Source organism: Ictidomys tridecemlineatus, chromosome 3, assembly GCF_052094955.1.
Source record: "Ictidomys tridecemlineatus isolate mIctTri1 chromosome 3, mIctTri1.hap1, whole genome shotgun sequence".
Classification (NCBI taxonomy): Eukaryota; Metazoa; Chordata; class Mammalia; order Rodentia; family Sciuridae; genus Ictidomys; species Ictidomys tridecemlineatus.
In genome coordinates, this window is record NC_135479.1 from 133330586 (window position 1) to 133350221 (window position 19636).

A 19636-nucleotide genomic window follows, 5' to 3' on the forward strand; every position below is an offset into this window, starting at 1 on the left:
GTTCACCTTGGGTCTCTCTGAGTTGCCGAGTAGCACCAGTTGACGTGCTTGTTCATCCAGTCATTAAACTTTTCAGGTTTCTCTAAATCCATTTATCAAATGGAAGGGCCACATAAAGACTTCAGAGAAGAAAAATACTGTAGAATATCAGTTGTTTGGAACTTTATAGATGACCAATTTGCTCATGAGTGTCTTCCCTTATTAAACATCACTCTGGAATAGCTGAGACTAGAACTGGGGCCAGAGGAACTCTGCATCTATATGACTGTATTTATTAACTTCCGTGAGTCCATCCCACATGGACTAATTTTTTTTTTTTTTTGCATGCGGTTTTCACTCTCATTAGATTCCTGTTCAAAGTTAAAAGTTCTAGCTGCATATGTATTTACATGAGACCTTTAAAAAGAAACTAATTTTCTCTTTCAGATCATTCCCTAACTATTCTTTCCCTACCTTCTTCTTTTCAGGACAGTTGATCTGTCCCTGACCCTCAGACATGCCTTGCTTTGTTCCTGTATAGTTATCGCCAGTCATTGTTCTTGTTGCTCCAGTTACCTTTCAGATCCTCTGTTTTAGAAGTTCTGGCTAAGGATTACCTCTGCCATGCCTGTGCTAGCTCCTGTAACAAACACCAGCATTTCCTATATGTTTTCTATGATACTCTTCTTTCTCATTCCTTACACACATACAAATATATCTTCCTCAGACAGACGTTAAGTCACTCAAGTAAAGGGTAAAATTCTGATTCATCTGGAGCTCCACTGATAAACATATAAAATCATTCCTTTAGCAAATTAGTAGATTATTTTTATTGAGTACCTATAATGTACTAGACTCTAGGATTGCAAACAATAATCACCTTTGCTGTCAAGGATTCTAGAATTCACTTGGGGATGCAGGCACACAATCGGGCAGAGTACCATATGATGAATGTGTAACAGAAGGGTGCCAGCCACTGTCCACCTGTAGAAACATGGCACACATATGAAATGAAGGACACAGTGGGTGGCTTATGTCTTTAAGAACATGGAGGAAGTAATTCTTTGCAGCTAAGTGATGTGTAGTCAAGGAGAAATCATTTTTAACTGAGAGGTAGCTTGTTTCAGGAAATGGATGAATTTCCTGAAAACTAAGACTGAAAAATCACCTTAGAAGAAGTAAAAGACTGCTGCCATTGTAGAAGTTATATGATTATTATTTGTTATTAAAAAGATGTCATATTCTCATATTTAAATGACTGTACACTGAATCTTGATGAACCTTTAAAGATCAGGTAATTCCAAGGTCATTATTATCCTATTCCATTGTCTAGAATAGTTTATTGAATCCCCATATCAAAACCTAATAAAAAATTAAAATGAACAGAGGTAAAAATACTACAAAATGATCTTCTTATAAGTATATGTACAACAATTCTAAACACATAGTTAATTCATTAGTGTTTCAAAACACCAAAAATGTGACTTTGAAGGATTTATTCTAGGAATGCAAAGATGGTTCAATATCTGGAACTCTAACAACATGGTCCATTATACCACCAAATCCAGAGATACAGAAGTGAGATGATTGTATCGCCTATGGCAAAGAGCTAGAAATTCTAGACAGGTATATGTGACTGAGGGAGAACTGTATTCATTCGTTCAGTCTCTTCTGCATAAGATATTCTTATAATGACTTGTTGGCCAAGCATTGTGCTGGTATAGTGCTACTATGCAAGAGTTTCCAGCTTATTGGGGAAGATAGGCTGGTAAATAAATTGCTTACTTGTGGACTATTATAAGTTTAAAAAACAAACAAAGCCCCCAAAGTACTAGAAGAGCACAGAAAAGGGATTAAGCTATTCCTATTGGGGCAAGTTAGGGAAATAATCACAGAGTCAGAGATATTTGAACTGGAGCAAAGTAAAGAGAGGGAGACAGCATTGCTAATATTCTGCTTAAGGGCTGAAACAAGTGTTCAGAGTCATGAAAGTTTATTACAACATTTGGGACTTGTGTTTCTGGCTCACTGTTGATGTGGAGGAGAATGGCAAGAGAAGATGCTGTAAAGGGCATCTGCAAACATCTGAGGCAGAGATGGAGCCTCAAGTGCCTCCTCAACGAAGGCAGTGCCAGTGTAATTCTTGGTGCTGGGCCAATTGAAGCAACTATGGAGGTAATGGTTTGCATACTGATTATTAAGGTTTACCTTCTTTTTAAAAATATATTCTCTTGGAAGCTGCTGTTTATTTTTGTCTGTAGTATATCTGGAAAGGCCAGTGTGACATATTCAATAGGTAACATAGGATTGCTCTGGATATGTGCATCTTTGTTTTATAGAGAAGTTATAAGTATGATATTAACCTATTTTTAAAAGCGTACAATTAAAATATATACTACAGAATTATATGGTGCATTAAAACTTGAACATTTTTTGATCCCATTTAATCTTCACTTACATTCTCATTAGAGATGTTGCAAGCAAAATAGTTACTTTTGTCCCCATTTGGTAGAAGACTGACACTTGGTTAAAAACAAACAAAAAATACCCCTGGTATTCCTTGGGGTGGGGGATATACAGTGGTAGAGCACTTGCCTAGCATGTACAAGGCCCTGGGCTCAATCCCTAATGCATGAATACGCAGGCGTGTGCATACACACACACACACACACACACACACACACACACACACACACACACACACACACAGTGTTTCTCAACCTTGACACATGGGCTTGATTTAGTACTTAATTTTGCTTTGCTCAAATGATTCCAAATGTGCAGATTTCTAGAGTGTAACTGACATTTATTGGTCGTTTCTTTATATTGGTTTTGTATTACACCTTAGTGGTGGTTTAGTAATTGTATAAAATATATGGTTCCTGGCTTTCAAGGAACTTGCAGTTTTTTAAGTATGCATGTATACATGCACATAAAGAAGTATAGAAAAAAAAATAAAGGCTCTGTACCAGAGGGAAAGACCAGTGTGGTCACTGGCTTCAATGACATGTGTCATGATTCCCAATCAGAGTATTCCTTATTGGATCATGTTATCCTACTCTCCTGGCAAAATTCTACCTCCAGGTGTTTTTCTCCTGGTAAGATGGTCATATAATTTTCAGTGACCTTCTACGGGAACAGAAGCATTCCTTCCCCCCCATTTTGAATAGCAGTTAACAGCATACAGTACTTTAATATTGTTTCACTGGTTGACAGAGAAGATCTTTTAAATCTTAGTTTTTCAGTAATGGAGGTGCCTTGGAGAGGGTTCAGCGTCATGCCGGTCATCCTCCGTGTGCACTGATGTCAATTCTAGGGCTTCACTGTGTCCCAACTCTCCTCCTCTACCCTATTTCTCTACTGTTATGTCATGTGCTGAGGCCTTTTTTTCTTCCTGCATTTTCTTTGCTCTTTCTCTTTACAGACATCTGGAGGTAATCATGTAGTCCTCTTAATTAATTCAGTTCAATTAATAAATTACTAGGTGGGTTAGGGCTGGGAGTGGGTACATGTTACCTTCCGGGCCTCCCATGCTAGAGAGCTCTTGTAATCAGCCTTGGAGAGCCCTCCTTGGCAGGCTGCATGGAGGAGTGGCTGGCTTATCCTGGCAGAGGAGACTTTGCTTTCCCTTTTTCATATAATGTATATAATATGATCAGAGCAACATCCAGGCTGGGCTGGTTGTTCCCCACATAAAGTTAGGTTTTTTCCTTAATTTCCAACATAGTGTCTGCTGAGCATAGCTCTTAATGGACATCTCTTTGTTGTTCAGGGCTCACCTATGCATTACAGATGGGAATATTCTATTTGTTTGCTACCAAATGCCAGTAATTGTTCCAGGCATTGTGGCAACCAGTGTCCCTTGCCTTGCCATCTCCAAGTGGTTCTTGGTAGGAAGCAGAACTGCTCTTGGAGGGGACTTATTTTAAAGGGTTCTGTCAGACATCTGTCATGCCCCTCTTCCCAAAATAAGCTTTTATTGTTTCCTTAATGCCTGAAGGATAAACGTAATCTCTTCTCACTTTGGTTCTATCATATGTTTTGGTTCTGCTAGTTACTTTCTTTTCTAGTCACATGAAACCAACTGCTGGTATTTTTCTGCCTGTGTGACTTTCCTGCCATTGTTCAGGCTCAGCCTCTGGTCAGCATTCAGGGCCCAGCTGGGTGGCTGTTCTCCGGTGAGGTCTTGCTGGCTGTGCTCCAGGCAAGAAGGATCTTATCTTTTTTTTTTTTTTTTTCCTAGTTGTTGTATGATTCCTTTATTTTTTTTTTATTGGTTGTTCTCAACATTACAAAGCTCTTGACATATCATATTTCATACATTAGATTGAAGTGGGTTTTTCTGCCTCCCAGCCACACATTTTAAAACCACACTTAGGTAACATTGCCTCATTTAGGTATCACAATTTAATTGGTATAATAATTGTTTTAATAAATTATTTATAAAATTTGAAACTTTCCCCCCAGTTTCCTACAAAGAAACTTCTTCGTGTTAGGAACATTTTTTTTTTTTCATATCTACTTTTCCAAGAGTATGGGATACTGAAATAAATAATTACTGGAGAGGAGATATTCCAGCATGAGGGACTGTCTTCTTGTTCTCCTTTTCTCCCAACCTTTCTCCCCCTTCTACTCTCCTCCTCCTCTTTCTGATGATATCTCTTCCTCCCATGTTTTTCCTTTTTTCCATATTCTTTCTCCTTTCTTATTTCTTTCTTAATTTTTTTTTCCAGAGAGCTTTATTTAAAGTCCTTAGGCATGGATTAAGATGAAATAACCGTGAAGTGAGGTATGCCACCTTCACTTTCATGCTTCTTTAAAAACTGTGTTTATTTCTTTTTTATTACAGATTCCAATAATGTCTCATCCATCTTGGCTGCCACCCAAAAGCACTGGTGAGCCCCTTGGCCATGTGCCTGCACGGATGGAGACCACCCATTCTTTTGGGACCCCCAGTATTTCAGTGTCTACACAACAGCCACCCAAGAAGTTTGCACCGGTAGTGGCTCCAAAACCCAAGTACAACCCATACAAGCAACCTGGAGGTGAGGGTAAGTGCTGGCATTTCAGATTTCAGTGTCCACCATGGGAAAATTCAGTATAATGGAAGTGATTTATAGTATATTGTTGTGTGGCCAAAAGGTGGCTTGTAAATTAATTCACAATGTATTTAGCATAGTTTTTGGACTATCAAAGGTTAATGAGCCTCCAGTAATTACCTGGCTCAATCCATTTTTTAGAAACAAAGAGAATAAGCCCTCACAAGGGTTATATGTCTATGGATATGGCTTCTTTATTCAAATATGGCTTCTTTATTCAAAGCTTAGTGTCCTTGTGCTACCTTATCCACTATCTCAGCCCACTGTCTCGTGGGGATGTGTCCACCATCTAATTCTTCCCATCACCATTGATCATTTGCTCCAAATTGTTGCTAAGCAATAGTCTGATGAGAAACCCATATGAAGTGAATCTAATTGAGTGCCTGGAATTATTTTCCCTTTTCCGGCTCTTTCTGCTGCCTTAGGCTGCTGGAGGATGAAGTTGTCTTCAGAGCTCTGGGAGGTTTTCACTTGCTAAAGCTCACAGGCAATTCTGACTGAAGCCTTAGATTCAGGGGTTTTTAATAATCATACCTTCAGTTTACACTGAGTGGGGTGTGAAGGTCTGCCTGAAGTGAGCATCACATGTGTGGGTACACACACTCTTGTGTTAAACTGTACAGGCAGTGCAAATGCTGCTGTACTTCTTGGTTGAAGTAGTACCATATTCTTGCCAGTCAATATCAGCAGCTCATTCAAACCTATGAAACCATAATTTATAACTAATATACAGAAGGATGCTATGTTTCTAGAAACTGAGAAAGAAGAGGTGGTGGAAGGAGAGTCAGCTGCTCTGTCCCTATTTTCTACCCCATCTCACCTTTTAAAAAGATTATCTTAGCCTTTCCATGATTTTTTCCATTACTTCTTGGATAACATTTTGGCAAGTTTGGTTTAGAAATATTTCCCAAGACTTTTCCATGTTCTGCGTTAATGTTTAGTCTTTCTCTTTTCTTCCTATTTCTCTCCGACTCCCAGTAAATACTTTGCTAGTCTGTTAGTGTTTTAGGACTGATGTCAGAAGCCGGGTTGAGATGTCTAGACGTCTAGCTTGTGTGAGGTGGCCAAATGCCTAGGAAGAGTGTAGGGAGGGTCATACATCAGCTTGGCTGAAGCTGTGGCTATGGATCTTTGGATGTCCTTTCCCCAGAAAAGGTGACCAGACCTTTAGAGACTTGCTCTGGAAAAACAGCAAATGAAGCCTACAGCACTCTTCTGTTCTCCATACCAGTGCTTGAAGTTTTATTGCCCTTGAAGGAGACTGCATTTTTTTTTTTTTTTGCAACTAATCAGGGTCTTAGTGGAATTGGTTTTCTTTGACTCATCATTCTTTAGTGATTGTGGGGCTTGGAAATGGGATCTGGAAGAGGATTGCTCTCACGGGGACAGGAGGAGCCATGTGTTGGCTTCCTCATTTGTTTTCTCAACATTTTCCTATTCTAATTACTCCTTGACATTGCTACTTTGTCTCCTAACTTTGGAGATAACTCAAAAGGACTTCCTTCTAATAGGAATACAGACATGGTCAGTTAAAGAGTAAGTTGGAGGCAATGTGAAGAAGTCATAGCAGGTATGATAGTTATGTCATGCCTGAGAGTTAGGCTATGCACTACAGGTTCTGTATTAAGTTGGCCAATACATACACATGTATGAGATAAGAAGATGAGAGACACATACCATGCTCCTTTAGACTTTATTCTGAATACCATGTCTTGCAGTGACTGTCACATTTCTTTGACTTTTGTTATCACACCTACTTTTATTCTGTCACCTTTATAACATGTAGTATATACCAGGCACTAGGCTCTTCCATGATTATGTTATTGCCTTTTCATCCTAACCCTACGAAGCCTGTTTTTCCCATAAAGAAATGGAAGCTTAATGAAGGGAGGTGATGTCTCTGTCATTCGCGGCTGGTAAATTTTTGAAATGGAGCTGTGATCTGTATCTTCCTGTGAGCAGCTTCAACCTACGACTTGCATTTCCTTTTATCTTACTCTGTCCTTTCTTGGAGCTTTGCAGTCCAGCAGTTGATTAACCACTGCTCCCTTCACAGTACCAATTACATTTCTCGCCTTGATATTATGCCTGTAACCTTTGGGGTCTGCTTTCTACTTCTTAAATTCTAACTGTGAAAGTATAAAAGTACCCACATTTTCCACATCAACTTATATTTATGTGATACCTATATGTTGTAATTTTCTTTTATAAGATATTCTGCTAATAACCTTTTTCTAAAGGGCTTTGGTACACTTAAAAGTGGGGTATGCTTTTTCCCAGTTAGTAGCTCTTTACACCTTAGATTCTTTTATTTTATTTCCATTGTTCTCTACTTTTCATTAATTTTTGTAAAGATTTGTGTTTCCTCAGCTGTCTTCAAATGCTTCAACATTTACAAATGCCTTTCTGTGTCTAATACTGTGAGCTTGTTCACTTACCTGTCTGTCTGTATCTGTGGCTATTTTTGTTTTATCTTCTTACAGATTTTATAGTGTCAGTTGTCAGTATCATTTTCTGTGAAATTATTTTGGTTTGTATTTATGATTTTGTTCCATCAATTCCTCTATTCTGTACTGATGAGGAAAACATGCATATTCTTTAAAGAGCAATATTCTTCTGCACCACCATTTAATATGATTTATCCTGAAATCTGGGTTCTTTCTTTGCTTTTAAAGAACAGCAACATAAAAGCAACAAGACAAAACAAAACCAAAGTCTTATATACTGTTATACCATCAAAAATTTAATATTTCTTCTTTTGTTCTTGGTAGATAGTAAAGTTTGTGAGTTTTCCTATACTTCAATCACTCTAGGAATTAGAATCTCAATTACTCTCTCTCTTCCCACTCTTTTTTACTGTTTCTTTTAATAGTTTGGTTGATTGAATTTTGGAGATTTTTAAAAACTACATCATTATAATAGATACTAATCTACAGTGATTTGTAATGTTTGCAAGTTTGTAAACTTGGAGTTGTCTTATGGCCTAGGATGGACAATTTTCTTTATTCTTTTCTTTTTTTGTAATGTCTGTTGGACCCAGGACACTTTACCATTGAGCTACATTCTTTAGTCTTTTTATTTTTTATTTTAAGACAGGGTCTCACTATGTTGCTGAGGTCCTTGCTAAGCTTCCAAGGTTGGCCTTGCGCTTGCAATCCTCCTGTCTTAGTCTTCTGAGCCTCTGGGAGTATAGACTGTGTCACCACACCTAGCTAGAATTGAATTTTTTTTTTTAAATCTCTGAAATACCTTTTAAAAATATTGTTAGATTTTTGAAAAGTGAATTTATCAGGTCCCAGGTGAAGATGATGCTTTCAGTTGAATCCCTTTATATTGATACAATCCTGTCTAATTCCTTGAGCACTTTCATTTCATTCTTTTAATTTCAGAAGAGAATTTTCCTGTAACTCTCTGAGGTACATAGAACTGGTATTGGTGCCATTTCATTGACTGGTAGAATATCCAAAATAAAGTAGCTTATTAAAGTATGATGGAGGTAGTAAAAGAGTATCTAGAACTCTGAGCTGATTTTCAAGGACTTTTCTTGAAAAGTCCTTTTTAATTCCATTGTTTTATTATTCTATGATTCCTCCTTGAAATTAATTTCAAAATGGTTATCCTTTTCATAAACTATTCCTACAAATTACCTTCTACACTTCTATATGATAAAAATTAGGCCTCTGTTTCCAGCTTTGCTCACCTTATTCTGTCTAAGCTTTTAAAGATAGACCAGGAGAGGCAAGAGAAATTTTATTAAAAAGGAGTCCAAGGCTAGAATTTAGTTTACCAGAACTTGCTATGCTTTCTGCTACCCTGAGGTTATTAATCCATTCCATGGAGAAGAAATAGTTATAGATCACTGCTAATACGGGATTGGCAGAGTACTTATAACAAAATGTTGATACAACATAAATGATGGGAGTCCCCATGATGGAGCTGACAGCTGAGCTTATTTTCTTTATACTTTCATGCTTGGGCCATTGTTCCTGTGCTAATTGTGAAGTCTTTGAGTAGTTGAACCAGAAAAAGAGTGTGAAAGTTGTCCAGTTCAGTTCTTCCCTTTGTCAGATGTGAAGACATACACTGAGATGGCAGGGAGAGGCTTTCCTGAGGTTACCCAAGAGGTTGGAGCTGAACTGGGTCCAGAACCCAGGTTTCCTAGGTGTACTCTTTTCACTATATCACTACCACTGGCTAAGGCAAGATTGACATTTGGGTCCTCAGATTGACAATTACTAGGTTACTGATACTTGGTGGAGAGTTAGCCAATAGTGATGTAGAGTCATGTGTTGTGATTTGGCAGTACACATTTGTTTTGTTTAGCAGAGGAGTAGCATGTAAGAGAGAGGGATGGTCACTGTGGCAATATGTTTAAAGCAATCACTTAGAATGGAGTTTACTCACTATTTCTGTCTCAAATGCATAGGCCAGTTTGGTACTGTTTTGTTTTCTTGTTAAGGAAACCTCTTTCCATTTACACCTGAAGTCATCAGTGGGAGAACATGGCAATATCTAAATATTTAGACTCACTGTGTGCTCTCTGGAGTCTTATAGTCCTTGTTCCCATGCAAGGTGACATTTGTCTATGACTTTGGAGATACAAATGGGATCCATCTTATTTTTGTAGTCCTGACAGTCTTGTTAAATTGTGAGCAGTCAGGAGTGAGAGGTCGAGGTGTCTCTGATGGTAGTTATAATTATGCATAGTGTACCAGGAGGACAGTCACAATGAGTCTCTAATGAGACTCGGGTTTGACTGGCATGCCCTTTTTTTTTTTTTGGATCAGAGTAACATCTTGGGCCTAATCTATCACTATGGAGTGCAATATATGGGGGTTTTAATTTTCAGGTCCTCAGGGGGTAAAAGGAGAAGCTGTTCATTTATTAAAGGATCAGATATTAATTGTATTAATTTGATCCTTACATTGCATCTTCTTACAGAGAAAATAACTTCTAGTTCTTGGGATGCTGTTAAATCATGCCAGAATGTCATAGGCCTTATCAGATTCAGAAGCTCCATGGTGCAGCACTGGCTTGGTGGTCTGGCATTTACATTATCAGTTTTAGCATTTGACCTTGGGTATGATACTCTTCTATTCCACAACTGTCTCCTTAATTTATAAATTAACTGGCAGTATTAATTATCTTTATGATTGTTTTTAAGAATCAAATATAATGATATGTTTGAAAATGTCTTTGAAACATAAAATACTTTACAGCCCTAAGGAATTTACTATTGTATGCTTATTCAATAGCCATTTATATAAAATAGATTTGGTGCCAGACACTCTTCTAGGGCTGAAGTAATGGCAATTAGCAAAACAGAAATAATCCTTGACCTCATGGACTGTATTTCTTTCTATAATAAACATGGCTTATATTGTTATTAATAATAAGTAATATTGATCAGATGATAAAATATTGTTTGTTCAATAAAAGCATTTTATAAACTTTTACATATCCTTTTTTCCCTTTGCATGTAACTTTATTTATTTATTTATTTTCATTTATATATGAGCAGCGGAATACATTACAATTCTTATTACACATCTAGAGCACAATTTTTCATATCTCTGGTTGTATACAAATTATATTCACACCAATTTGTGTCTTTATACATGTACTTTGGATAATAATGATCATCACATTTCACTTCATTTATAACCCCATTCTCCCTCTCTTCCCCTCCAACCCCTCTGCCCTATCTAGGGTTGTCTATTCCTCCCATGCTCCCTCTCCCTATCCCACTATGAGTCAGCTTCCTTATATCAAAGAAAACATTCAACATTTGTTTTTTTGGGACTGGCTACCTTCACTTAGCATTATCTTATCTAACTATCCATTTACCTGCAAATTCTATGATTTTATTCACTTTTATTGCTGAGTAATATTCCATTGTGTATATATACCACATTTTTTAAATACATTCATCTATTGAAGGGCATCTAGGTTGGTTCCATAGTTGAATTGTGAATTGTGCTGCTATAAACATTGATGTGGCTGTGTCCCTGTAGTATGCTGTTTTTAAGTCCTTTGGGTCTAGACTGAGAAGAGGGATAGCTGGGTCAAATTTGGTTCCATTCCCAATTTTCCAAGAAGTATCCATACTGCTTTATACATTGGCTACACCAATTTGCAGTCCCACCAGCAGTGTATGAGTGATTGTACCTTTTCCCCGACATCCTGGCCATCACTTATTGTTGTTTCTCTTCATAATAGTTGCCATTCTGAGTGGAGTGAGATTAAATCTTAGAGTGGTTTTAATTTGCATTTCTCTAATTGCTAGTGATGATGAACATATTTTCATATATCTGTTAATTGATTATATATCATCTGAGAAGTGTCTGTTCAGGTCCATGGCCCATATATTGTGTTATTTGTTTTTTTGATGCTCGGCTTTTTGAGTTCTTTATATACCCTAGAGATTAGTGCTCTATCTGATATGTGAGGAGTAAAGATTTGCTCCCACAGATTTTTTCTTTTGTTGAGAAGAAACTTTTTAGTTTGAATCCATCCCATTTATTGATTTTTTTATTTTAATTCTTGTGCCACAGGAGTCTAGTAAGGAATTTGGGGCCTAATCCCACACGATGGAGATTAGGGCCTACTCTTTCTTCTATTAGACGCAAGGTCTCTGGTTTTATTCCTAAGTCCTTGATCCATTTTGAGTTGAGTTTTATGCATGGTGAGAGATAGGGGTTCAACATACGGAAATCAATAAATGTAATTCATCACATTGATAGACTTAAAGATAAGAATCATATGTTCATCTCAATAGACGCAGAAAAAGCATTTGACAAAATACAGCACACCTTTATGTTCAAAACACTGGAAAAATTAGGGATAATAGGAACATATCTCAACATCATAAAAGCTATCTATGTTAAGCCCTAGGCCAACATCATTCTAAATGGAAAAAAGAAATTGAAGGCATTCCCTCTAAAAGCTGGAACAAGACAGGATGTCCTCTTTTACCACTTCTACTTAACATAGTTCTTGAAACACTGGCCAGAGCAATTAGACAGATGAAAGAAATTAAAGGGATACACATAGGAAAAGAAGAACTCAAATTGGCACTATTTGCTGATGATATGATTATATGCCTAGAAGACCGTAAGTTTCACCAGAAAACTTCTAGACTAGTAAATGAATTTAGCAAAGTAACAGGTTATAAAGTCAACATTCATAAATGAAAGTCATTTCTTTTTATCAGTGACAAGTCCTCTGAAAGGGAAAAGACGGAAACTACCCCATTTACAATAGCCTCAAAAAAAAAAAAAAAAAAAAACTTGGGAATCAACGAAAGAGGTAAAAGATCTATATAATGAAAATTATAGAACCCTAAAGAAAGAAGTCAAAGAAGACCTTAGAAGATGGAAAGATCTACCTTGCTCTTGGATAGGCAGAATTAACATTATCAAAATGACCATACTTCCAAAACCTCTGTACAGATTTAATGCAATTCCAATCAAAATTCAAATGGCATTCCTCATAGAAATATAAAAAGCAATCATGAAATTCATCTGGAAAAATAGGAGACCCTGAATAGCAAGCAATCTGTAGCAGGAAGAGTGAAACAGGTGGCATCACTATACCAGACTTTAAACTATACTACAGAGCAATAGTAACAAAAACAGCATGGTATTGGCACCAAAACAGACTGGTAGACCAGTGGTACAGAATAGAGGATACAGAGACTAACCCACAAAATTTCATATTTTAGTTCTGGTCAGAGCGTAGTTTAATTTGTTCTTTATTAGAATATAGAAAGCCACAGTGAAATACCGCCACAGTGAAATTCCACCACAGCTATTAGGACAGCTAAAATAAAAAAAGGTATACCATATCAATTATCTTGTATTAGACAAAGGTTCCAAAAACATGCATTGGAGAAAAGATAGCCTCTTCAACAAATGGTGCTGGGAAAACTGGAAATTCATATGCATACTTATACATACTTTTGCTAATAATTATTCTGACTTATAAAACAAATTCTACAATACTAATAAATATGTGCTAATATAAATATATTTTTATTGATACTCGTTTCTATAAATAATGATAAATATTATGAACTCCTAATAATAGTGATAGAATCCTAATGCCTCAGTATCATAAACTATAGAATTCTGAAACTGGTATGTTAAATCTTTGTCTCCTAAATGAGAATAGTTAATTTATTGATTATATTTCTAGGAGGTGCTAGAACATTGTATAGGAATGCTGTTTTAAAACGGAGAATCCTTGTGTGCAGGTAGGGGTTATTGTTCCAGTTTAGAGACTCAGTAAGGCCAAGTGGCTTATTTGGTATTTCTGAACAATAAGTTGTAAAGCTGAGCCTTGAACCTGTGGATTTCTTCCATGATGGCCACTGTCTTTGTCACAGATGCATTTTGGGTAACTTATTTGGAGACTACAGTGATAGAAGAAATATACCTACAGAGTGGATGAGATGTGTTAGAAAAAGAAATTAATGTACTTTTGAAAGAAATCTCATTCATTTAGTAGCCTGTGAGTTCATGAATTCTTAATAAGATGATGGATTCTTAACCCCTACATGGTTTCAAAAGCAGTGAGTGATTTATGCCGATTTGTGTGATGAGATCTTCTTTGTCTTTATGTTAAAGTATATAAATGTATATTGTAGTAGTTAACTGCATATTTTAGTTCTGGTCAGAGCTTAGTTTCATTAGTTCTTTATTAGAATATAGAAAGCCACAATGAAATACTGCCACAGTGAAATTCCACCACAGCTATTAGGACAGCTAAAATAAAAAAAGTTATACCATATGCTGGATAGGTGAGGAGGAACCATCTCTTACACTGCTGATAGGAACATGTAATTTGTATTGCCACTTTGGAAAATTTTGCCATTTTTTAACAAAAGTAAACATGTACTATCCATATGACTCAGCAGTTGTACTCATTAGCATTTAACCCAGAAAAATGAAAAAAAAAATTATGTTTCCATGAAAACCTTTATGTGAATGTTTATAGCAACTATTTTTCTATAATGACAAAACACTGGAAACAACTTAAATGTCTTCCGGTGGGCAAGTGTTTAAATCTGGTGGTGTGTTCTCAGAAGGAATGGTAGTATTCATCAATAAAGAAGGAAAGAACTGTTGTTACATAAGCAAACCTGCAATGATCTTGATAGCATTCAGCTGAACAGAAGACAATCCATCTCGAATGGTTGTTAAGTTGTATAATCTCATGTATGGGACATTCTTGAGATGACAGAACTTGAGAGTTAGAGAACAGATGAGTGATTTTTAAAGAACAGAGATGGAGGAGTGGGATAGAAAGTGAGCCCTCATATCAAGAGAAAGCAACAGGAGACTTTGGTGGTGGAACAGGTCTGTATCTTGACTGGGGTGATAATTACAAGAACCTATACATGGGATCAAATTGTTTAGAGCTATACACACAACCATGTCAATGGCAGAAGTCCAGTTAACAGTAATGTAACAGGGTCAGTTTTCTGGTTTTGATGATGCACTATAGCTATATAGAACCAGAGTAAACTATACATGGGGTTCTGTACTATTTTTGGAACTTTCTATGAGTCTATGTTTCAAAATGAAAATTTTAATAACAGCAAGATAATGAAATATATGCAGTTTCTTAAAGTGCCATCTTTTTGCAACTTCAATTGCTTGTATGTTTTAAGATCACTGCTATAATGTACAGCATCTCCAAGTACAGGTTCTCCAAGCTAACCAGACTTCAGAAAAACTTAGGAATGTTAAAAAAACAAAATATAGGTCCTAAATATCATCTCAGTCCTTCAGATTCAGAATCTCAGTGCGTGGACTTAACAAATATGCATCAAAACAAAACAGAACAAAATAACACTCCCAGGTCCTCTGATTGATGCTAACCCAAATTTGGTCACTACTATTTTACTTCATTCACTCCAAGGACCAGTGCTCACTGCTCTGTGAACCTTCTCTAGGTCCTCTGGGTGTTTTCTCTCTCTGAAAGGACAGTTTTCTTTTGATAGTTCTATAAGTGTACAATGTAGAGATTCAGGGACTCAAAACAGTCTCACATTGTTATACTTTTCTCTCTGAGCTTTCATCTCAGACATCATTTGTTTACATATGTTGTCCAAAAGATTTTTATTTAGGATCCAACAACAACAACAAAAAAACACACAGAAGAAAGAATATTTAAAACAAGAACAATAAAAGATCAATTCTTCTAGAGTGTCCCACAAGATGTTCAGTTTTCTATATTATAGAGCACTTGCTTTTGTGTTACTTCAGGTAGCAATGCCTGAAATCTCAGTCAATTTGGGTCATGGCAGGTCTAAGTAAATCATCTATAAATGAATGTATTGTGGATATTATAAAAATAAATCTGACACCTGAGCCTGTGGGCAAATATACCATATAAAGAAATTATAGCCTAAAACAGTGATTGACCTAAGGAGAGAACTGTTAATAAAAAACACCATACTCTTGACTTTTTTTTTTTTAATCCTTCCTTAAAATTACTTCAGTCAGAGACTAGACAGCCAAGGACAGCACCTAGGATGGATGAGTGCAAATCCCTGGGATTTGGTGCCCCGGGGCTCCTAGCACTTTGCCCTTTCATCATTCTCTCTTATGACTTGCTCTCTGCATTGTTTTATATGTTGTTGTCTTCAAACAGAATAGCTGGTCTGCTGGTCAAGATAGACACATAACAGGCACTGCTCATGCATCATGAAAATTTAGCACCATAATAGATAATGAAGGATGTTTTATGAGAAGAACTGGGGAGAATTTTGTTGAGAAGGGATGTCTGATTTGAGTCTTGGAGAATGAGTTGTTTGTCAGAAAAGGGCAGTGGACAGCTTGACATGCCAAGCAATAGGAACAGCATGCACAGAAGCCAAGAACGGAGTCCACTGTGACCCTTGTGATTTCAGCAGCTCTTTGCTAATGTCCTCAAGGAGTGCTTGTGTTCTCCTGGGAGCAGCTCTGCAGGGGGAGTAGGATGACTTCACTCTGGGTAGATCCAGACATTCTCATGGGCACCTCTAGGAATAGCTCCAGGAAGTGGGGTAGCTAGAGTGGAAGGACCCACAAACAAGGGAATACTTATGTAGGAGTATGGGCAAGAGGCACTGTCCTTGTAGTTTTGGCTCCAAGTATCATTGCCATCTCTCCTCAGTCATCTCTTGTGCTTTAGAATGAAATGTTTCTGTACATTATAAATGCTAAGGCAATGAGGAGGAATAAAGTATTCTCTTGAAGTGATCTCAGGTCATCCTTTTTACCTAGTCAAACACAACACCCTGAAGAATTTGAGATGGAGCCAACTTAAACATTTTTTTTTCGTTGTTATTCTGTTTCTTACTTCTCCACACTTTGGGGTGACCCTGAGAAAACAGGAAGCAAAGAAATAAGGATTTTATTATGAAATATTTATAACTTTAAATATGTATGTGTACATGTGCATACATGTGAGTAATTTCAGAGCACTTTCTCACATATCTAGTTCTATCACCAGTGTGTCCTGTAATTTCATTATAGTTCCTACATTATCATGGTTCCAAGACACAAATAAAAATCTGAGATTCAGAGGATCCACCATGAGGCTAATAAACAGAGAAGCCTCTTTTAACTGTCTTAATATTTTCCCTTATGTTTTGGTAATGTAAACTAAACACTATATAATAAAAAAGCATTATTATTATTTTTTGCAGCACCGAGGATCAAACCCACACAGGCTCACACATGCTAGGCAAGTGTTCTACCCCTGAGCTACAACCTCAGCCCCTAATCATTGATTTTGAGTTTTAACTAAACAATTTCTCTAGTGCAACAGTGTTTGAAGGATTTGAAAAACGTTTTCATGGATTTATTAGTCTCTCTTGCATCTGAAGTCCATTTTGCTTTACTGTTTACCTAATCTTTCCAGTCACACTGTAAAAGATGTCATCACCCTTCCATCTGTAGAGGGTTTAATGTACACAGTGTGAAAATCTAGCACAGAGCAAAGCTGTAATTTGAGCCTATCTCCCCATCCAAGTCTGTAGCTTTATCTCAACATTACACTGAATCTCAATTTTTTTTAATAAAAGAAAGAAAAATTTCTCTGTAGTATTTCCCCCAGTGGTTGCCATTCAGAGCTGTTTGAAAATTAGCAATCTAAGTAATGTTTGAAAATTATTTAGGATTCATCTGTTCATGGATGCATATGATATATGAAAATATAAGTCAGCCATTGTGATCTCAAGAAGTCACTACCAAGGAAACATTTCAGAAAACATATGGAATAAGCACTTGATATCTCTATTAATGCAAGTCTGTTATATCTTATTGCTTAAACTTTTTTAGTTATCACTGACAAGTTTTTTGACCTTAAAATGATATTTAATTTGGAGTTTTTTCTGCTCATATATGTTACAATTATTTCAGTTTTATTTTGTGCTTTCTCTATAATAGTTAGTTGCTGGAAAAGAAACATTTAAGTAATATTATGTGTACCTAGAAATGTCACCATTGAAAAGGAGGATGAAGTGTCATTCATGCCCAGCTGATAGGGTCCCTGGTAGACAGATATTGCTTTTCCATATCTCAACCTCTACACTTAACTTTGGTGACTTTATTGGGGCCAATTCAGATGCATCTCATGATATTTTATTGAACAAGGTTATATATAATAGTTAACAAAAATTAGAAGCAAATTTTAGTCCTGAAGAAGTTTACATTTTCATTAGGAACTTTGCATATGAAGATGATTGTCTAACTCACACTATAGAGCTTTAATTAAAGCCTCTATTTGTGAAGTAATTCTAGATTAACTCCATCAGAGGAGTCAGAAGGAAGTGTTTACTTGGGGCCAAGATAACACTGGAAGATTGCAAAGAGGAGAAAATTGGGGGAGGCAGCAGTTGAGCATGTAGACTCTGGCACCAGAGAGTTCTGTGTTCAAATTTTGATTGATTTCACCCTTTAATTTCTTTGGGAACCGTGCCCCACCAGGTTGAGTGCCTACCTAAGCTCTTTCCATTTTTACTCACTTTTAAAGTAAGAGATGTATATCTCAAAGAATTGTTTTGAATGTTAAATGAAGTGATAAGATTGGCATAGCACCTGGCCCAAAAGAATGAATAGATCAATGGATACTGCTATCTTTGTTGTTGTTGTTGTTGTGATTAAAATTAAAATACCAACTTTGCCTCTGGAGTCATAATTCATAGTTTTTTTTAATCCACAGATTTTAAAATCATAGGTGCCCAAATATAGTTCATATTGCCAATTTAAAAGATTATCTTTGTTTTATGCTTCTATTGTACTATGATAATGTATTTGTTGCTTGACTTTTCAGGACTGGTTTGCCTGATGGACTGGTTTGCTAGAATTATGACATATCAATCTGTCTAGTTTTTGAATTTTCATAACATCTTTCTGGCAAAGAGCTCTATTTTACTTCATCTGTGTCAAGGTGGAAATAGGAAGGATTTGAGTTTATAGTATCTTTTTGAGAGGTAATATTTTTATTATTGTATTTTATTTGCAGTTAACAATGTAGATGAACATTATATGAAGTAGGCTAATAACTAGTCATTTATTTTTTAAATCTTTAATTTTCCTAAATATCAAATGACAAAGTGAGGGATATTATTAACTACATAATAGCAGAAAAAATAGTTTATTTAGGGGTTTTATCATGGGTCTTCTTCATTTCTGGGATTTATACTTGAAATTTAGCCCATCTCCTGAAATTGTATTCAGACTTGGCCCATGTGTATGTCTTTTCCAGGAAAAGGATTCATATGTCATCAAACCCTCAAAGAGATTCTTAAGTCACTCATTAAGAAAGATAACACCCCTTGCCTAAGGGGACACCAGTCTCCCAAGCCAGTTATATTGGTGCTGCTTAAATAAAGAACAGGTTTCCATTCTCTTTTTACTAAATTTAGTAGACAGAATTGGAAGAGAGAACTGAATATTTGGTTGTGGCAATGGCGATGGTTCTAATAATTACATCAGAAAATACCTTGTACTTACAATATAATGTATAGTGTCTACACACAGTTCTATCATGATATGTCATATTGTTATATGTCTTCTAAACACATGCATATATTTTCCCTCCCTTTTCAACAACAAATATTTGCACATCTCTGGGCTGCACATGTGCAAGGTAGGACATGGAGATAAATGGGGCATGGGTTCTTCCTGCTGCAAGGGAAGCCAGGTGGGGATACTAACCCCATTTTACAGTTGAGGGGATTAAGCCTTGACAATGAAGTTACTTGCACCTAGTCCTATAGGAAGAAAGTAGTCAGGAGGAGATCCAAGCATAACTCAGATTCTGAATCAAAATTGAGTTTTTGAGACTGTAGCATTTTTCTGTTGCTTAGCATATAACTATTACCTGTACATTTTAATTTATTTCTCTTATATGTGAATTTAAAATGTCATATTTGTTCTGCTTCCATTATTGCCATTTTGAATGATGATTCATCAGTGCAGTGGCCTATTTTAGTGAACCACAATAGCTTGGGTAGAAAGAAAAAAAGATCCAACATACTCAGGAATGGAAAGCAGCCATCT

The 19636-nt window shown here is 36.5% G+C and overlaps 1 protein-coding gene across 13 annotated transcripts in view; it reads left to right on the forward strand.

Moving 5' to 3' along the window:
- Positions 1-19636, forward strand: part of Lpp (LIM domain containing preferred translocation partner in lipoma) — a 644616-nt gene that overhangs the window by 211244 nt on the left and 413736 nt on the right. For 12 of the 13 annotated variants that reach the window (XM_078043842.1, XM_078043841.1, XM_078043843.1 and 9 more), the window contains one exon: positions 4829-5030. In XM_078043842.1, coding sequence (XP_077899968.1) covers positions 4838-5030 — 193 coding nt within the window. In that variant the 5' untranslated portion in view covers positions 4829-4837. The remainder of the gene's footprint in view (positions 1-4828; positions 5031-19636) is intronic. The other variant, XM_078043840.1, reaches the window with a different exon arrangement.